Source organism: Trachymyrmex cornetzi, unplaced genomic scaffold (assembly GCF_001594075.2).
Source record: "Trachymyrmex cornetzi isolate Tcor2-1 unplaced genomic scaffold, Tcor1.1 scaffold434, whole genome shotgun sequence".
NCBI classification, from domain to species: domain Eukaryota; kingdom Metazoa; phylum Arthropoda; class Insecta; order Hymenoptera; family Formicidae; genus Trachymyrmex; species Trachymyrmex cornetzi.
The window spans coordinates 54,564-76,632 of record NW_017299113.1 but is presented as its reverse complement, the minus strand read 5'-3'; the positions used below and the strand labels follow the sequence as shown (position 1 = coordinate 76,632).

The following is a 22,069-nucleotide window of genomic DNA, read 5'->3' as shown; positions in this document are numbered from 1 at the left end:
TTATTTAAAAATTGTATGCTTATACATATATGATTATATACGAAAACTGTAAAAATTATTGTCAGGGTGTTGTACGTCAGTTTGAATGACCGATCTTTATTTGAATTGTTACAGGTACGACCTGGGCTTGCGTCGGGGTAGCTAGTGAACCGTCTCTTCGTGGTGAAGAAGATAAGACGGGGAGGCAGTCGGCGAGGAAGCGGGCGAATCCGCAGGGAAGAAGAGTCCGTGGAGGAAGTCCGGAGAACGCAGGCGTAGACGCCGTAGGTGATGTGAGGCTGGCGCCCGCCTCACGTCTGGGGTGATGCCCTCCAGTGAGCCTCATCCCCCGTACCACCTTCAGCACCACAACATTCCTCCCTCGCATCTACAACAACACACGCCGAGCGCGATCGAGCATCAGTTCTTTCAGCTGGTGGCGGCCCATCATCAGCAACAGCAACAGCGACAGCAGCAACACGGCGGACCCTTCCAAAATTTTTTTTTCTGGGGCTGCACTACATCAGCCCCATCATCCCCGCACGGCTAGTCCACCTTCGGGCACAGAACCCTGCACCCGCGACGCAATACCAACACCCACACCTATCGCTGACACCACCACTACCACCACCACCACGACTATGACGATGCAGTCGCAAAGTCAGCAGCAACAGCAACAACAGGGTCCCAGCCCGAGCCCGAGCCCGACGGGCGGCGACGTGGAGAAATTTGACGGTAAAATCGTCTACAACCCGGACGGGTCGGCCTATATCATCGAAGGCGAGAGTGAACTCAGTGAAGACGACTCTCTGCCCGACGGTTGTATTGTAGATGGGCGCGGTGTATCGGTTCCTCACTCCTTAGTTTTCCCGCAAATCGCGAGCGCGTACTACGTATCGCGATTATACGCGCATCAGGCCTATCAGCAGCAGCAACAACAGCAGCAACAGCGTTCGGCGTCCCAACAGCACAATCCCGATCTTCCCGTAATGCACAGTTATCGGGTGATCAGTTACAGGAGCGCGGAGGGTAGTAAACAGCCCCCTCCAGCGCCCACAGCACCGCCGCCGCCTGCCGCGTCGGTACCTGTCAAACCTATCCTAATGTGTTTCATATGCAAGCTCAGTTTTGGGTATGCGAAAAGTTTCGTCGCGCACGCCCAGGGCGAGCATCAACTTACTTTAATGGAAGACGAACGACAGGTACTCTCTCACTCAACGGCGTCGGCCATTATACAGGCCGTGGGTAGAGGAAAGCAACCGCTCGTCAGTTTCCTAGAACCCGTCACGAGCTCGACCTGCGCTCAGGCGTCGCCCGCGCAGATCAAAGCTCAACAACAGCAACGTAGCGAGTCCAACGAACACGAGACAACGCCGACCACAACGAGCACCCCAACGAGCACACCCGGCGTACCTAGCAGTCCCCAACAGCAGCAACAACAGCAGCAATCGCAACAGACGCAACAACAGCAACGACCCTCGCCGAGCACTCCCACCACGCCCACGTCACACTCGAGTCATCCTCTCACGTACAATCATCAACAGCAGCATCCGTGGAGCGGTCCGCAAGTAAGTGCTGCGTCCTGGGCCAAAGCTCCTGATGCCATGCATTACAGCTCACCACCGCCGCCAACTTCATCTACCAAAGGATCTCCGTCTTCGTACGCTGCTCTTACTCAGGCTCCACCGAACTTTCTCACCGGCACCACGATAGGCGTTTGTCCGGAACACATGCAAGGTAGACCAAGTGGAGTAGAATGTCCAAAGTGCGAACTTATATTGACGAGTAGTCGACTCGCCGGTCCCGGCGGACCACTCGCTGGAATACACAGTCGAAATTCCTGCAAAACCCTAAAGTGTCCCAAGTGCAACTGGCACTACAAGTATCAAGAGACTCTTGAGATTCACATGAAGGAAAAACATCCAGAAAGCGAGACATCCTGTTTTTATTGCAATGCAGGTCAGCCTCATCCTAGGTTAGCGCGTGGCGAAACCTACACCTGTGGCTACAAGCCGTACAGGTGCGAAGTGTGCAATTACTCCACCACGACGAAAGGCAATCTTAGTATACATATGCAGAGTGACAAACATTTAAACAATATGCAGGAACTGCAACAGGGAGGCGGTGGTGGTACTGGTACTAGCAACCCTTCCTCCTCTCAGGATGCATCCCCAATGCCGACCCGGAGTCCCCATCATCAGCAGAATCATAGCCCACACCGAGCCGCTCAGGGTGGCAATCAAAGTAAACCGAAGCTCTCATTTCGCTGTGACATATGCAACTACGAGACAAACGTGGCGCGTAATTTGAGGATACACATGACGAGTGAAAAGCATACGCACAACTCGATGGTGCTACACCAGAACATCAAGCACATACAGACATTGAACGCGTTGACCCACCATCAACAGGCGCAACACCATCATCAGCAGCAACAACAACAACAACTCGAGCATTTGCTCCACTTAGGCGGTTTGGACAAACCGCAACCTACGGAAGCGGCGTTGGCCGACTTAGCTTACAATCAGGCAGTCTTGATGACAATGATGACCGGCGGTCAAATGCCGCAGTTTCCGCCAGAACTCATAGGCTCCATAGCAAACGCGGCTGCCATGAGCAATCTTGGCGGTGACGTCGGACTTTCGCCGGACAGTATGGAACCGCCACCAGAACCCGCCGATCAGGATCCTAATCATCTGTATCAGTGTTGCATCTGCAATAACTTCGCGACAGATTCGCTCGAGGCTCTTAGTCACCATCTAGCCGTCGACAGAACTAGAACCCGCGAAGGCGATATACTCGCCGTTATGAACGCGAATTTCGTGTGTACACTCTGTTCCTATAAAACCAACCTAAAGGCAAATTTCCAGTTACATTGCAAGACTGACAAACACCTGCAACGGCTGCAACACATGAACCACATAAAGGAGGGTGGGCCGCGTAACGAATGGAAGCTCAAATATTTAGGATCGCCCACGAGTACCGCGCAGTTACGTTGCCACGCGTGTGATTACTACACCAATAGTGCTCATAAATTGGCTCTGCACGCTGCTTTACCAAGGCACGAAGCCGCGTCTCTTCTGTTGCGTCATCTGCTCGAAGCGAGCAGTAACATCCAATCCTCCGGAAAATTGTATCATTGCGTGATATGCGGGTTTAGTGCTCGGCACCGATTGCCGCTTCTACAACACGTGAGATCTTTGCGGCACCTTCACATGGAACAGATACACCACATTCACACCGCCAGAAGAAGCACCCTTCCGGGAAACGAATCTCCGCACACGGATATCAGCGTCATGTTCCAGGTGACGAGTGATCCCGAAGTACCGACCACGCAACAGCCCAGTCCGACCACGCCAACGACACCCAACGCTACGAGTACCAACAATGGTATGTTACAACGAATAAATACATCATGAGTATAATAGTGAATTCGGTCACTCACATTATACTGGATTAATACACATTTAAAAAGTTGCTTTATAAATACAGTGGTAAAATATAATCAACTTTGACAATGAAATATATATATATATATATATATTCTGTAAAATAACGCGTGACAATATTCATATTGTGCATTTAATCGTATAAAATATTTGTGTTTTTACATTGAACTTTGCCAATTTCATATACAGCTTTTTAATGTACACAAATCTAGTAGTGCAAAAGTGATCAAATTCGCTATAAGAAATATTATCCGTTGCTACCATGAAATATTTAAGTAAGTATTTATTTGTATAATTATCGTTATCGTCCGTTAATAGTGACTCTTTTATACAGTGAGGATATTCTGTTGATTAAAGATAATCTTTTGCCAAACGTGTTTTACAAATGGAATGTGTTTTACATTACCAATATGACATTCATTAATATGTCATAATTATAAAGAGCAATCAATAAGTAACAGCAACATACTAAAACTTGTACATTAAGAAAGTTACATAAGGGTGCAAAGTGTGTCAACGTTCAAACAACTTGGTTTCTCTGAAAAAGAAAAAGGCTTCGGTCTGTAATCACGAATATGTCGCGTTTTTCACTTCCTCGTCATTCACAAAAAGCGAACTCCTTTAATCGCTTTTTTTTTTACGTGAGACAGCTGTCGCTATACTGAAAGAACATTGTGGTATTTCTCGATCAATCGACCTGTGGTATCTTTCTTCAAGCTTGTTATTCGTTACAAACTTGCTATTCTCTTTCCGTTATAACGTATTTTATAAATAATAAATTAAATAAAGGTGTCAGTGGGAATTTATTACACAAGATCTACGTGAGTAATGTCCGAAAAAAATGTGAAGATTAAAAACTACGGTACAAAACGGTAATCAGATTTCGTGACGATGAACGTAATTCCTTTTACAGCGAATTCTTTTATGTCGGTCTGCGCCCTACATAAAGTGTACCTAGCAAAGAAAGCTCGCGACTGTGCCCTTATAATGAATTCACTGGTCTCATTATTTTATTATCTCACAATTAGTCGACGATGACGGTAATTTAGCGTGGCATATGGCCGTGGCGTGGCGTGTGCCGCCGCCACCACCGCGGCGTGGCGCGCACAATACCGCGTATTATTATATATCGACGGGCTGTACTTACATAAATATACGAGTGCGGAGAGAATGCAGGAGCGCGAGGTGAAACCAGCAGCACGCGTTTTGCTCCGTGCGCGTTGCGACGTCGCAACTGACGCTGCACGTTGCAAGTGTGCTTTCGGACAATACCGCGCGATGCGTACATGGCTGTCCTCCTTTCGTTTTTTTTCTCTGTTTTCGTTTGTTTCTTTTCTACTTTTTCTCTTCTCGGTCTCTCCTCTCCCTTTTTTTTTTGTAAGAAACCGCTATCGGTGGTTCGATGTCGCCAATCTATAATTTGGCATATTATTGTTGCAAGACCGGCGCGCGAGAGCATCTGCGACGCGTGCAGACACACCAACGTACGTCTTCGTTCTCGGGCCGCCGCGTCGACGGAAAACTTTCTCTCTGCGACGACACCGCGCGTTACGTGCGCGATCGCTTGCGTAAATCTTTCCGTTCGCGCATTGAAAGGACCGGCGTACTTACTTATAATTGCGCTGGATAATTCCGTCGCGAATCGATCCGCAAGTGCGGGTGGAATGCGTGAATCTTGAACGGTCTAATCTAGGATACTTCTTCGCAAGAGATACAGGTGAACAGTATGATACATTTAATTTACATATTGGTCAATCTATCTCTTATTGCCGTTTTTAATAATATAGTAAATATTACGCGTTTATTTGGAAATTTTGTTGAAAGTCAGAATTTCTTTAAATTAGCAATATGAACTATTAATTAAATTCATTTCTTGTTAATAAACTACGTGGATACTGACTTAAACAAGTTCGAAAAATGCGCGCCATAGTTATCTTGAATGTGGCGAATAATAATCTTTTGTTTGAATATTTTTTTCATCTATATAAAATAGCGTCGTTAAAGAACGCTAACAGACGCATGTCGCACATGATATTGAACTTTTTATTATGTGACACTGCGTAGACGTCATAGTTCACCGGTAGTATCTATAATTTACTTTCTCCCATAGAGTTTTGAATTAATGTCTCGGGGAACGAATCGCCGCGAAATGGATGGTTGTCTCGTGCGGTTGTCCGGCTCTGAATATATAATACCGAAGTTTAATATTCGCGCCGGTCAGATGAAGAAGCCGATTTATTGTGGCAAATCTCGGCGATCGTAGGAACGTAAATAATCTTTAGAGTATGCGATAGTTATACGGTGAATCGTAATTGCGGAATTTTCTACGGTGCTTAACTGAAATTGTTATAAACAAACCAGCCCTAAAACTTTTCTCGTCATTTTCCACGCAGACAAGTTATTAATTATATGTCACGTTTATGAAAATTTTATAATTAGTCACTTATTATTGCCGTCGAGCTACGCGGCTTAATATATATGCCGCGATGAATAAATGTCGACTGTAGTAAACAGGTTTAGTAATTTCAAAACACGGTTGATGTTCGTAAATATTACTAATAAACGGATCATAAATTCTCTTCTCTTTTTGTAAATACTCGTGTTATTTTAATTTCATATGGAGATGTTTTGATCATAAAATTAAATATATCGATCAATAAATGTCAATGTTAATAAAAAAATGGATAAATTATAACTTAATTCAAAATTCCATCTAGAAAGTTGCCAGTATTTTACATATATTTTTTAGTGTCAATTTTTTTGCAATTTTAAAGCAGTATATATTGTTATTTAAAAAAAAATAACAGAAAAAATACAGACTGTGCGGAGGAAAGCGAGGATAGTTTGCATTAGGGATGCGCGATCTCCATTAGTGAGTCGATCGCTAAATCGATCCTGAATCAGGTGGATAGAATTTGATTCGCTAAAAAATAAGTACTAAATAAATCGATCTGTTGAAAATCGATTCAAAGAATCTTTTTATTATTTTTAGTTACTAGTTACTGTAGTATGTTTCGGAACACAGCGGGAATATATCTCAACCGTTGTGTCTCCTGAAAATGAACGTAACTCTTATCGAAGAAATTAAAAATCAATCTCTTATTAAATGAATTGGTCTGCCTCGAAATCAATCCTTGACGAATCGATTAAAAAATCTTTTAGGGCAAAGATCGATCTTTTAACGAGTTGAATCGAGATCGCACATCTTAGTCTGCATATTCTATGCGCTGTTTTATTCTTGCTTGTAAAAGATATAAATCTTGGGACCACATGTTCGTTGAGCCCGAGAATCTAGAACAGGGTGAGCAATCTCATAAGCCTAATAGATGATACAGAACTAGGACTGACTGCTTAACTTTGAAAAACAAGCGGGAAGTAATAGAGAGGAATTTTTTATATCTAAATTACGTGTTGAAAACTACTCTAGTCCCACCCACTAATTTCACCACTATTATTACTAAATCATAATTGTAGTGAGATATTGGTCTTTCTGTTGGTTTTTAATAATATTTTATAGCCATAATAATTTATTTCGTTTAAATCATCGTTGTGATAATTTTTATTATTTTGTATGTGTATATAAAAGCCTTCGACAATTGTTGTCATATAAAAATTCTGAAACCAACTTTTTTTTTCCATCTACTTTCAGAACGACGAGAAGAAGGTAGTGATTGCGGCAGTGAAGTGAAACAAGAACCGGACAATGATCCAGAAGCGGAAGCCGAGCCCGAGAATGACCAAGAAGAATTTACGTGCCTATACTGTACGTATCAGCCAACGTCGCGAGAAGAATTACGACAACATTTGCAAGTAGCTCACGTTCAAGATTCGGAGGAGAAAACTGAAACGGTAAAAGAAGAGCCGACGGCGGAATTGTTATGCCCGTTGTGCCAAGATAATTTCAAGGAACGTCCCGCCCTGGAAAAGCACGTGATGCAAATTCACTCCGTTAATACCGACGGTCTACAGAGGCTACTAGTATTGGTGGATCAAAGCCATTGGTTAAATAATAATCGGAATTCCTCGACGCCAGCTGTTACGACCACAACGACGCCAACATCGCCCACGACGACGAAAACCCAACAGGAAGAAGAAATGAGTGAACGGGGTGGCAGTGATGAAATCGAGGAGACAGCTAGGTGTAATGTATGCGGCCGAGTTTGGCGTTCGATCGAGGAACTTCAGCAACATCATCGGGAAGCTCATCCAACCACCACGCCTACTTTGGCAGTTAGCGAGAAACACGTTTACAAGTATCGATGCGTACAGTGCAGCCTTGCGTTCAAAACCTTGGAGAAACTTCAGCAACACTCCCAATATCATGCTATTAGAGATGCAACTAAATGCGCCCTGTGCGGACGATCTTTTCGTTCAGTTCAAGCGCTTCAGAGACATTTGGAATCTGCCCACGATCTCCACGAAGAGGAAATGAATCAGTACAAGCAGAGTTTACTCCAGCATCCTCTTCTTCAGGCATTCACGGAAGAAACGTTGAAGAGACAGGGCCTGGCAAGCGAGCTGCTACACGTGGAAGATGATGCTGGTAGAGGTGATGAGGAAGAAAGTGATGCCAGTGATTCATTGAGTTCTCCGTTGCAGAAGGAACAGCGATTACTGGAGGATTATTTAAATAGCCAAACAATTGCGGAAGATTCCTATCAAGATCCAAATCGAAAATTTAAATGTCATCGATGCAAAGTGGCCTTCACACGTCAGAGCTATCTGACTGGCCACAATAAAACCTTGTTGCATCGTAAAGGTGAGAAAATGTCTTATCCCATGGAAAAATACTTGGATCCTAACAGACCATATAAATGCGACGTTTGTAAGGAAAGCTTCACGCAAAAGAACATACTTCTGGTGCATTACAACAGCGTGAGTCATTTGCACAAGTTAAAGCGGGCGATGCAGGAGCAAGGTAACAACAATACATTGATCTCAGTGGTACCTCCCGCTAGCCCGACTGAATCGCCCGACTCCCAACAAGATCAAGACAAGAAACCATACAAGTGCAACATCTGTAAGGTCGCTTATACTCAAGGCAGCACTTTGGATATTCATATGAGAAGTGTTCTTCATCAAACGCGTGCCAGTAAACTACAAGATCTTGCCGCCAGTGGCCAATTAGATCTAGCTCGACCATTGATTGAACAACCACCGCTAAGTCCGAACAGTCCGCCCGTCAACACAAACACAAGCAATACTGGAGGAATGCTCTCTTGTGCGCGATGCAACAGTGTGTTCGTCAATCAAGATCAACTCGCGGCGCATCAACAATTATGTAACATAATTTTGAACAATCCGGCATTGGCATTGTTTCAGCAATTTGCTGCATCGCAGCAATTAGCTTCGTCCGCCCCGACTAAGACACCACCTCCTACATCTACGACACCAGGACCGCAACAACATATGCAATCAACTACGCAGCACTCATCGCAAACCACGCAAGATATTCTTTCCCAACCACGACATAAGACCTCACAGATGTACAAGCATCTGTTGGAGAGTTTTGGCTTTGATCTCGTCATGCAGTTCAATGAGAATCACCAAAGACGACAGCGCAAGGAGGAGGAAGCTGCCGCCGCTCTTCAAGCGCAACAAGAGCAACAGAAGCAGGAACAACAAAAGCAAGCACTCGCTGCTCAAGCCATGCAGGTAAAAGAGGAAGAAGTCGAAGAGGCTCATATGGATGTGGACGATGTGATACCAGAACTTACGCGTAGTACTTGCCAACACTGTAACAAGGAATTCAGCAGCGTTTGGGTCTTGAAAGCTCATTGTGAGGAGGTCCATCGCGATCTCGTACCGCGTGAATTTCTCGAAAAATATGCGCAACAGTTTAAATGCGAGTACGAGAAGAAAACTGTCGTTGCGACGTCCACCACCACATCCTCCACCACGACGTCGACAAATACCACAGCCGTTACTACACAACCTCAAGATCTCAGCGCTGACAAAGAATTTCGCGAAAAGGAGAAAGACGATAACGCTGAAAGTAAAGAACGTATCAGTCGAACGCCAGAAGCTACATCTACTACTCCAGCGACCACACCGGCGTTGAGCAACACGCCAGTTTCAAGTACAGATTCCACGACACCGACTGTCCTATCTAATCCACAGCATCATATTCCTCAACAGCAGCAACAACAGCAGCAGCAGCAGCTACAGCAACAGCAGCAGCAACAGCAACAGCACACTCAACTTGCATTTGCACAACAAATGACCGAAATGCAAGCTGCCCTAAATGCAATGGCTGCATCACAATTGCAGCAGCAACTACAACAATATCCAGGATTGATGATGGGAATGATGGGATTACCATTAGGATTAAACGTACCCGCTTTAGCCGCTATGAATCTACAACCACCTCTAGTGCCAATGATGCTACCGCCACCACCGTATGATGGTGCTGCTACTGCATATCCATCAATTAATCAAGACCTCCTTGCTAAGCAACATCTTGCCTTGCAACAGCAACAAGCTGCAGCAGCGGTATGTAGCGACATGGTCGCAATTTCAACTTAATATTTATTGCTTTACTTAACTATTGATTTATCCGTTAATGAAATAGAGCTTCTGATAAAAAAAATATCAGCCAACTTATAAAAATATTGAACAAAAAATCAATGAAAACAATTAATTTAATGAAAAGTATTTACATCGTGGGGACTATCTGTTATAATCCAAAGACTGTTTAGGACGTCTTGACTATCAAATGAACGCCTCATTATATCTTGCATATGTCCATTAGATATTCAAATTTATACTCCTTGGGATAATTCTAATTTTCCGAGATTAAAATATTTCACGAAATATTATATCCATTTAACTCCGTTGGTATAAAAATATAGTCATGTCTCGTACTAAATACGAAAACATGTAGAAATAAATTATGATATGTCTACGGTCTAAACTTCGATTATATAGACCTAATTATATGGGGAATTTAACTAAATTTTACATGCGAGAAATGACACAATCAATCTTAAAAGGAAATTCTTATGAATTCAACGCTTTTCGTTATAATACAAACTGATTTCCTTTTTCAGCAGATTCAGTATAAATGTATGTAATTTTTTTTCTTTCAACTATTAATTCCAACATTCATGAACATACGCAAGAGAACACTTGCAAGAGGACCCCTCCCTAAATTTTGGCAAGAAATAATTAAATTATAAAAATCATTGACTGTGTTCAGTAGACGAAGCAGCTTTGCAACTATTGTAAAATTCTTTGATACGATTGATTTTATACATTTCGATTCAGTAAGAAACTAAGGAAAAGTCATTGATAATTCCTTATTTAGATTTTTTAATAGCTCCCCACTGAAGCAGCGATTTTCCGACAAGAACTTACCGGATTTTTTATTATTAACACTACACTCTTTTTTTTTTATAGATATACAATACGTATTTTTTAAATATAAATAAATGTATTAGTTATCAGGAGAAAAGTGATTCTTTTGACCTTTCAGGCAAATGCAGCTGCATCGCAGAAACGAGCGCGTACACGTATCACTGATGAACAACTAAAGATATTACGGGCCCATTTCGATATTAATAATTCTCCTGGCGAAGAGCAAATCCTAGACATGGCCGCTCAGAGTGGTCTGCCTCCTAAAGTTATAAAGCATTGGTTTCGAAATACGTTATTTAAAGAACGACAACGTAACAAAGACAGTCCTTACAATTTTAATAATCCACCAAGTACCACTCTAAATCTCGAAGAGTACGAGAAAACTGGTGAGGCGAAAGTAACCCCATTAAATTCGAGCGTATCCGGTAGCAGTTCCTCTGACGATAAAAGCCCAAATAAGCAAGCCACGCCTCCACCGTCTATGCAAAACACCAACGCATCTCAATCTACCGAGATTAAGCAGGAGGCACTCGAACAATCACAGTGTCAACAGCAACAACAAGCTGTGCAACATCAAGAAGAGCAGCATCACTCGCCCGGCAGTTCAGGTGGACAACAATCGCGACCGCATTCACCCGCGCTCAGTATGAGTTCCGTATTCTCGGCTATCCATCACGATATTTCCTCCCATACTCCATCGACCACAAACAACCCGAGTACTCCGATGTTACCACCGAAATTGACCTCCCAGAACTTTGCCAGTCCTACTCCGGGAGCCGGTGGCGTAGTACCGAGTGCAATTGCTGCAATGGCGCTCACGCCTCAGAGATCTCTAAGCCCGGGTCGCGGACCAACTGATTATTTCGGTGGCAATAGTAACGGCAGCAGCACTTCTGGTGGCAGTTCTGGTAAGCGTGCTAATCGTACGAGATTTACCGATTATCAGATAAAAGTTCTTCAGGAATTCTTTGAAAACAATGCGTATCCAAAAGATGATGATTTGGAATATCTTAGCAAACTCCTCGGTTTGAGTCCACGCGTGATTGTAGTGTGGTTTCAAAACGCTAGGCAGAAAGCACGTAAAGTATATGAAAATCAACCGGCCGCCGAACCCGTGGCACCAGGCGGACGCGAAACCGACGACGGATCTGGTCGATTTCAGAGAACGCCAGGTTTAAATTACCAATGCAAAAAATGCCTATTAGTGTTTCAAAGGTATTACGAACTCATACGCCATCAAAAAACGCATTGTTTCAAAGAAGAAGATGCCAAGAGGAGTGCGCAAGCGCAGGCTGCGGCAGCTCAAGTCGCCGCAGTTCTGAGCTCCGAAGACAGTAACAGTAGCTCCACTACGACTACAAATAATACAGTAACTAACAATCCGTCAACCGCACCCGCGCTTTCCGAACAGTTGCAACAACCATTGAGCACCGCTACGTCACCTCATCAACATCAGCAGCAAACTCTATCTCAGACACACCAGTCGCAACAGCAACAGCAGCAACAACAGCAGCAACAGTCACAGACAGAGTCGAAGGAAGGTAGTTTTCAATGCGAAAAATGCAACCTGATGTTCGGCCGATTTGAACTTTGGCGCGAACATCAGTTAATACATATCATGAACCCGACCTTATTTCCCTCTGCGTATCCACCTGACTCACCATTCGGAATCTTACAGCAGCAAGCGCTTAACGCTAGCCAGGCTGGAGTTGCAACGGACACCACCCCGCATTCGCTCATCAGCATGATACAAAAGAGGAAATTCGAGGATCTCGAGGAGGGAACTGGCAGCGACAACCGTTCGAACTCGGAACACAACGAACAACCCAAGGACAAACGTTTACGAACCACAATACTTCCGGAACAATTAGACTATCTTTATCAGAAATATCAGATCGAGTCTAATCCATCGAGAAAGATGCTGGAGACGATCGCTAGGGAGGTTGGTTTGAAGAAGCGTGTGGTACAGGTGTGGTTTCAGAATACGCGCGCTCGCGAGCGCAAAGGCCAATTCCGCGCTCACAGCCAAGTTATCAATAAGCGCTGTCCATTCTGTCCAGCGCTATTCAAAGTCAAATCCGCTTTAGAATCTCATCTCAGCAGCAAACACGCCGATCAGGTGGCTCGCGGCGAAGTGAACATCGATAACATCCCGGATGAGGAACTTTCGATGGAATCTGTTCCTTCGAATTCTAGCACTCCTCAAATGATGCCACCGTTGTTTCCGCCTAACAGCGACATCATGGAATCATCTTTAAAATCCTTGAAATACTATGACGACATGAGGCGATATTTCAGCGAAATACAAGCGCACGCTAGTAATGGAAAACAAGAAACGTCAAATCATCAAGCCAGCGGAAATAGCTGCGAGTCACCATTGGATCTAAGCAAACCAGTCGATCTCAGCCGGCCAGTAAAATTGTGCTTGAGCAACTTCAGCAGCCTTCTTGAAGAGCAACACGGTGTCCACTTCCGCGGCGGCAGCGATTGCGGGCCTCTAACTGACTTATCCGAACGTAGCATTTGCGATGATGACAGCATGAGCGAGACAACGGAGTTTTTGGATGATGAAAGTGGACCGGTTAGTCCAGCCTCGAGCACGCAGAGCTCGAGGCAAGGACCCGCTAGCGGAAGTACCGGGAATACGCCTGGGACACCAGTGACCAGTGGACAGTCGAGCGGCAATACCGGCCAATCCGGCGGCAAGCGATACCGTACACAGATGTCGGCTACACAAGTGAAGGTGATGAAGTCACTCTTTTCGGACTACAAGACGCCGACGATGGCCGAATGCGAGATGCTTGGCCGGGAGATCGGTCTTCCGAAACGGGTGGTCCAGGTGAGCATCGATAGTCCTCATGTGAGCCGACCTCGAGCTCATAATAACCATTAATATCCACAAGAAGACCATTCCTTGAACGCGTGTGCATCTAATTCACGATCCGAGCTCACGGATACTAATGAGACGAGTTGCAGGTGTGGTTCCAGAACGCCCGTGCTAAGGAGAAGAAGGCCAGATTAGCGGCTGGTTTGCCAGCCGAAGGTTCAGCCGTTCAACCACATCGTGGCCCGACCGGACCAGACGAGTGCAGATTGTGTTCTGTACGCTACTCGGCCAAGACACCGCTACAGGAGCACGTCTTTTCGCGGCGGCACATCGAATCGGTGCGCGTGGCCGTCGAAGAGGGCAGTTTGGTACCACCGACTCCCGGAGCGCCGATCGTGCCCGGCGGCAACAATGCCGCCGGCGTGTCCAGTATCGGCACTTCGCCGGTGGTCACTACGGCCAGTCAACAAGTCAATCAGCAGCAACAACAGCAGTCGGACGAAAATATGATGTACGGATCCGTGTTCCTTCATCCCACGGCAATGTTCCAGTCACAACAGCAGCAGCAGCAGCAGCAGCAGCAGCATCCCGCCGCCGCTGCGGCCAGCGCAGCTAGCACTACGGCCGGTGAGTGTCTGGCTGACTTAAACGATTAAACGAATCATATCGATCATACGACGTCGAATTGAAATTCGTACAGATTTATAACGAGCTATCATATAAATCTATATATATATATATATCTATAAATATATGTACATATATATTTATAAATATTATACATTATATGTACATAGTATATGTACATATATGTTACATATTATATGTGTATATATAAATATATATACACATATATATTTATATCTTGTATTTAATACATACATACATATATTTGTATGATAGATTGTTTGAAAGTTTGCTTTACTCTCATAAGGGAAACTGTTACAACTCTCCGGGATTCAATTTTCCTTGAAATATGTTATTAAACGTAAAAATCTAAAGACGTATTTTTTATATCAGCCCAATCTCTCAGATATAAAGTAGGGATGCATTGGATCGTAAAATTATCGGATACCGGATATCGGATATCCGGTATCACTTCTTTTCGGATACCGATATCTAAGTGGATATCCAGCAGGACAATTATCCAACCGGATACCAGATATTTCTTCGGATATCCGGTCGGATATCTGCAACAAGACTTGCAAAAAAAAGCAAGGGAAAAATATCGATAATAATTTTCTTTACAAAGTCAAGGTTTATATTTTCAGTATTAAGAAGAATTGCGCTAATTGATAACCAGCGTTGACTCCTATTGCCTGTAATATATGTTTTATGGTTTTTCCTAATTTTCTTTATCTCCTTAACGTAAAAAGAAAACAAAGAAAAATGAACTGTGCAAGAAGTATAGCACAGAAGAATAACATTTTGCATCAATAATGCAAACTTTCAATATAAAATTTTAGCTGGATATATTACTGGATATTAATAATTTATATACGGTTATCCGACCGGATAGTAAAAAAGTACCGGATAATACCGGATACCAGATATTACCCGAACATCCAATGCATCCCTAATATAAAGGTTGAAACAACCTCTCAAAGCTATTATTTGATTCCTATTAATTATCAGCGAAACGGTGAGGGGCGCATAATAAAAGGAGTAAGGAACAGAGAACAGAGAATAAGAATTTCAACTTATCAGAAATCGTGTATTGTGGAAAAGAGCATCCCCTGAGATGTACAGAAAAATGTTTTAGACAAAATTTATAGTTTTATATACATACTTTATAATTGTGTTTGGATTTTTAAAAAATCTAATATTTTGGGTTACCCCAAAATATTACAGAAAATGAATTTTGAAATTGCCTGATTTTTGGAGATTTTCTAAACGATAGTGGAGAATTTTTCATGATGAATATCAAATGTGTAATCTTAAATTTTAATAATTAAATAAAAACGGACTGAACAATTTTCGATACAAATAAGTGAAGAAAGTCATACTTGGTCAAGGCGATCTTAGTGTCTAATATTACGATCGAATATCGTGTTAATATTTGAATTTTAAAAATCCATTAGTAGTTAATTTTATTGTTGAAGCGAATTAATGTTACTGATGCTAATAAATATAAATAAGTCGATAATCTAAACGGGTTAGCAAAAAGTAGCAGTGGAAAAATATAAGAGGGACTTGTACACACAGTACGCGAAAACATTTGTATTTGCTGCGTAGAAAGAAAGGATAATAGCCAATAACTTCCAGTTATTATGGAAAAACGGTGTTGCAAACAAGAAATGAACGCAAGAATACCTCAAAAGCGTTCCTTTCTACACTCGAGAAAAAAAGTTGCTGTTTCAAAAAAATATTAGTTGATTTGACTAAATGTAACGGTCACGGACTATCAAGCAAATATTTGTTAATTCAAACAAATAACATGTTTTAAATTACATGATGTTGTTAATCTAAATATATAAACATTTGAATTAAAAAATCATTACAAACTAAACGCATTTAGTTAACGCGTCAAGTTAACAACTTGTAGTAATATGTAAAAAATGTATATAGTGTATAATTTTTTAACGTTTTTATTATAAATGTAGATATAGTTAAAATTAGATATATTAAAAAAATTATAAATACTTTTTAAAATAAGAATATTTAAGAAAACTGTGAGAACAAAATTTTTAATACCAGACTTTTTATTCGATTTGAGCTCGGTTTGAATCAGTCTTTCATTTAAAAAATGCTTTTTAAACCACGATTTAAATCTGATTGGTTCAATCTTTATTTCAAGCCTAGCTCGCCTGAAATAAAGATCAATCGTGGATCGATCTACGACTATGAATACGGACCTAAGTATGGCGACCTTGTATTTGAAAAATACCCTCATTTATTTTGAGGAATTGTTTTATCCCTGAAAACTGAAATTAGGCTGATACAAAAAAAAATATGTGTCTCTTAGATTTTGTGTTTAACAACATATTTCAAGAATCAAATCGTTATGACAGATCCCAAAGGTCAAAGCTGACGTTTATATTTGATTTCTCTCAATATGGAAAAATTCGACGCGCAATTAAAAAAAAAGCAAGGGAAAAATAGCGATAATAATTTTCTTTATCTTCCCAACGTGAAAGGAAGGATGAACTGTGCAAGAAGTTCAGCTAAAAAGAATACAATTTTTCATTAATGACGCAAACTTTCAATATAAAATCTCAACTAGATACGTATTACTAATAATATTCGGCTGTCCGATCGGATAATAAAAAAGGATTACAAATGTGATATATAAATTGACACGGAATTATGAAATCAATTACGAATATTTCTTACTTATTGTAATTATACGGAAAATAAATCGTTTATTATTGATTTTTATAAATTGTCAGCGAAACGATCAGATAGAAAATAGTATAGAAACATGCATCACAACACAATGTGTTACACAAAACTTTTACAGATTTTATATATTTTATAACTAATCATTATAAAATCATTAAAATTAACACTGTGCCAAGGAATTTCGAACTTACCGCCACGAAGTCGTATCAAAGGTCGTATAAATGACTGCAATTACACGTAAGATATAACATGTATTGCAATTATACATAATTTGTTATCTATGTATAATTGGGCACATGAGATTACTTGAATGATCTTTAAAAGAGTCTATTCGGTTTGATAACATAGAGTCTATTTTCTATGAGGCTGAACTAATGTACACTTTTGGTACACTTTGGAACTTAAAGTGAGTTAGGTATATGTTTGATACTTGATGAAAGTGAGAAAGAGAGTTCCAGTTCAGTGAAGTGCAAGAATAAAAAAACATACCTATACACGGAGAGAATTTTTTCTTAGAATTTACTCTAAAAATATGATAGTCGTGGGACAACATTGTATTTCGAAGAATTTTTTAATGTAAATTTTTCTCATTCATTAATAAAACTACAATGAAGTATAAAATAAATTTAATTAATTTTACTGAAGTGCATAGTAAAAATCTTTAAAATATTGTATTGTACCACGACTACCATGTTTTCAGGATGAATTTTAAAGGAAAATTCTCTCCATATATAGTAACAGCATACTATGCTAAATACGATTCATCAACGTTACGATTCGTCCACGTTAGGTACCTATACTTTTCTCGTATCTCGTGTATGTAGCTCTTGTACACACAAAAAATATATATATAATATATACATATATATATATAGAATGTTCAGATACATATTTATCTGAACATAATATATCTAGAACTAGGAAATACTCTTTAAAGTTCCTATCAATGATATGCATTACGATGGTTGATTGTATCGATAATTATGGATGATAAAGAGCTTTCTTTTTGCACATATGAAAGTATGGAAGTAGTATGACAGGGCGAATGAGTGAATGAGAGAGTGAAAGAGAAAAAGTGAAACTAAAGCAAATAATTAAGAAAAAAGTGAAATATGATAGAAAAATACGTGATAATAAACCGTTATACAGAACGTATTATTTAATCTTTATAAGTTTTAATTTTAGATTAGTAAAGCGTTTGAGATATGATTTAATGATTAGTAATTAAATAACTTAAAGAATATCGATATGAGTGAATAGTTGCTTGTGCTTACTTTATTGTACAGTTAAAGACTCAGAGATAAGAATTTTATTATATACTATATTTTATATTGCAAGCTTTAGTATATCTATATAAATTATTAAGTACGAAACCTTAGTGATTATCTGTTTTAACTGATACATTTCTAAGAGTTGATATATTGTTCTTTTATCGTTCTCGTTATCGTCGTCATTATTTGCGAAGCTAACAACTCATTCCGTCAACATCTTGACGTCAACGTCTTGACGCCCTTTACGGATTTCTTGCTGCGCGTTCAGCTTCCATTGTAAATACTGCGCAAGTCTCTCTATCTCCCTGTACAAGTCGAACCCGAAATCCGGATAGGGCCCTTCCTCACAACTAGCCTCGATTCAAGTACACGTAAGCGATTAATTCTACGTGTTAGCTCCAAAACAGCATCGCTGTAGCGCCTTATCTGCCATTAACGACGACGTAATGTAGATGCGACATCGGGAATGATACCGATCATACCTATGACTAGGGGACGTTGTGAAAGTGTTATGCATATGATCCAATATTATTAATTATTATTTTCTTTTATATTAGTTATTTATGAATCTTCTTTGTGATGGTCACGCTCTCGTCTGCCCACGCGTTTTTTTTCCTCCGATTGGAACCGGATGTCTCGCCACAGCTGGCGGTACACACAACGTCCGTTTATTTCTCTCTCTCGAATTTATTTTATTTTACACTCGATCCATGGCTGACGAGGGTGTGGCTTCGCTTCTCGCTTACTTTTCCTACACTCATTCACGCCGGTATTAAGCACTGATATTCATCAATGTTATGTATGTCGATCAATACATTATTTTCCTACCATTCTTATGTATATAGTTTATTATTATTATCTCCATCTTCGTTATATTATTATTATTATTTAATAATTCATTTTCATCATTTTAGTATTGATGAGTAATATTATGTTAATATTCGTTTTTTCTAGTCTTAAATAAATTTACAAACAGGACATTACTTTTTCGTTTTTATTTTATTTCAATTTTTGTGTTCCATCCTGAATATCCTTATCCCCACCATCGCAAGGAGCCATCACGACGGTTACATCAGAAACGTTTTGGTAAGTCGCGATTGTTACGAATCTTATCATTTAATTAAATGCGAATAAGTTAAAATAAATTATATGAATGCGAGATTTTGATTATCTATATGGGAGTTTGAAAGAGATAAGTTTTAGCTTTGCATCTCGGTTAAAGACTGACGTGCGTGTCACACAGATGTTTTGTAAAGGCGACGCATACTTTTAGGTGTTCGATAAAAACGTTTCGTAATTTCCCAATTGAAATAAATCGTATTATAGACGCGACACTACATTTAATTACGGTGAGTCCCTGCGCCATATAATTTGTTACAATGTTGGCTTTTACGATTCTTATCACAGATCGACATACATGGCACCTATAGCCACTAACCAAGCCTGTAACCTCGATCGCATGATGAGATCATAAGTCAAGTTGGTAGCTACAAAACTCTAGGAGACTAACTCGCATCCGCTTAATGAATTAGAAATGACAAGGAAACATTAAGGTGACGTGCTGACTTGTGCTCATCATTTACCACATTCCGATGTCCCATAAATTATTTTTGTTCGACACAAAATCCTTTTTAGTATTCACGATATGTGAGGCAATAAAAAAAATTACTCTTCATTAATTATTAAAGCGAGAGAATGAGTAAGTCTAAATATTGTAAAAACAAAAACAAGTTTTAAATTGCTAAAACTTTGCATTTTTGACAGTAAAATATTCTTGAAATTTTGAGTGTTCCATATTTGGAACTTATTTTTACAGATTTCATTTTAAGTATTCTTACATTTGTATGCGCGAATCGGTAAATCCATAAATTTTGCGATTGCTTTTTGCTGACGAAAATTAAGAGACTTTTATAACTCTTTAAATGAATTTCATGAAATTATACATTTCTATTGTTATTACATTATATTAACGGATGTATTATAGCTGCTAAAACTCTATATTTTTACAACACGATTCGACATAAAAAAATCCGTGTAGATTCAGTAAGTATTTCTGAAAATGTAGCTCGGATAATCCTTGAATATAATTTAGAAACTTTTTAAATTTTTATAGTTTGAACTAAACAAATTTTCTGTACTGCAATTTACGATAAACGAAACATTGAATGGATACTGAAAATGGAGGAGATGGTTGAAATTACCGGATTACGTCGTGATCACAAATTCGACACGCACGTTGCCTCGGCAAAAAGCTCGGATATTAATTAGTCGCGGTGCTTTTTCGAAGCGTCTTAGGCGCGACACAAAAGCTACGTAGATATACGCGGCATCAAAAGCGAAGATACGAAGGATCGCATGAACCATTGTGCGCATGGTCATGGTCGTTCATCGACAGTCCACCTCGACGTTACCGCGGCTGCTTCGATAAAAATCCCCCAAACGACGCGATTGCCGCGATGAATAGGACGAGACATGTGGAAAAAAGGGAACAATAGGCACCGATATTCGCTGGGAAAATTGATTTTCTAGTGATGGAAGCGTTGTCGGCGCTTTTGAGTCGCATTGTCTCGCGTTGTTCGCGGAGCTCCGCCGCGCGTTCGGTTTAATTCCTTCAAGATCGTTATAAAGTTGTTGCTGGTAACCGCGAGAAAAGACGAGAGACTTTATCCTTTGTTTAATATATTTCACAATTTGCTTCTCCAATAAAAAAAACTCGAACGCTCTTGAATACTCATCTGCAGGCACACAAATTACATCGGTGTGACACAAGATTTAATTCATTAATGTACCGAATTCGGAATGATTTCTATTATTTATGAATTATATCTTGTGGAATACCATGGCACACGAATAAGAGAGCCGAATCTCTTATACATTCCATAGTTGTACACACGCGACAGCACTCCGAAAGCGCTGTGAAGAATAAAGGCAGGAAAATGTATACGCTTGCGAGCTGGCATTGAAATCCCATGCTAATGCTGAGTACACAGCGGTGTGGAGCGAGCAAACGTACCGTCGTTTCGCGGCACGTGTCACATCGCGACACTTCCGTATATACACCTCTATATATGTCTAAACATTCATTCAAATTCCTCGATGCAAGTTTCGGCACGGCGCAAAGAAGAAGAGGAAGGGAGACAGAGGGAGGGAGGGGGACTTATAACACGAGGATTCACCGGGCCTCTCAACCCTTCCGGTCGCGTCTCGTGGCGGGGCCACGTGTCGCTTTTGGAGGACAGCAGGCGCGAGGTGTGCACACACGCGTCAAACCTTATGCTAATGTCGGTTGGACTGGTTGGAGTCGCGGGATCGCCCGCGGCACGAAACAACTGTCGCCGGCACGGTTTCGTAGCACCGACGGCGGCGGCGCCGCGGCGGTACGACGGCGGAACGATTATACGCGCGATTCGTGAAATTATGCAAAGTACACGGCGCGCGGTGAGGAAACTGCTCCTCCTCGTCGGTGGCTCGCCGCTCGCGTGCTTCGCCCGACGTCGAGGGGTGCGCGAACGACGCGCACGATAGGCACGTGCGTGGCGCCGCGTTTGCAGCGGAAATGCAAATGGTAACTTCTCTCTCCTCATGGGGTTGAGCCGTTGAGCGTTCCTCTTTGTGTCCCGAGCGGGAGGACGCGTTGCGTGCGCCGAGCTGTCTCGGCGGTGAATATTGAGTCGTCCAACAATCTGAGATTATCCCTTCCGACCGCGCATCCTGCGTAAAATCGCGCTATTTTTTTTTTTCTATTCGTATATTTCTCAGGGGGAACCGGGGCACTATATAAGAAATGTTGCGTAACTCGGCTTTAAGGGTTCGATTGTGTAATCACACAACTTGGTGAAATTACA

The 22,069-nt window shown here is 41.3% G+C and overlaps 1 protein-coding gene across 1 annotated transcript; it reads left to right on the top strand.

Moving 5' to 3' along the window:
* The first annotated feature begins 492 nt into the window (after nt 1-492).
* LOC108764533 (Zn finger homeodomain 2) lies at nt 493-14,316 on the top strand. Its single transcript, XM_018512818.1, has 4 exons — nt 493-3,369; nt 7,078-9,920; nt 10,903-13,623; nt 13,761-14,316. The coding sequence occupies exons 1-4, from the start codon at nt 621-623 to the stop codon at nt 14,265-14,267; spliced, it is 8,820 nt and encodes a 2,939-aa protein (XP_018368320.1). The 5' UTR covers nt 493-620; the 3' UTR covers nt 14,268-14,316.
* Nucleotides 14,317-22,069: the final 7,753 nt, after the last annotated feature.

What these genes read in the sequence shown, in the direction of transcription:
- LOC108764533 (XM_018512818.1), top strand. Translation starts at nt 621, where the DNA reads ATGACGATGCAGTCGCAAAGTCAGCAGCAACAGCAACAACAGGGTCCC. An exon ending in AGCAACAAGCTGCAGCAGCG is followed by an intron (nt 9,921 to 10,902) that starts GTATGTAGCGAC and finishes TTGACCTTTCAG; the next exon opens with GCAAATGCAGCTGCATCGCA. An exon ending in TTCCGAAACGGGTGGTCCAG is followed by an intron (nt 13,624 to 13,760) that starts GTGAGCATCGAT and finishes GACGAGTTGCAG; the next exon opens with GTGTGGTTCCAGAACGCCCG.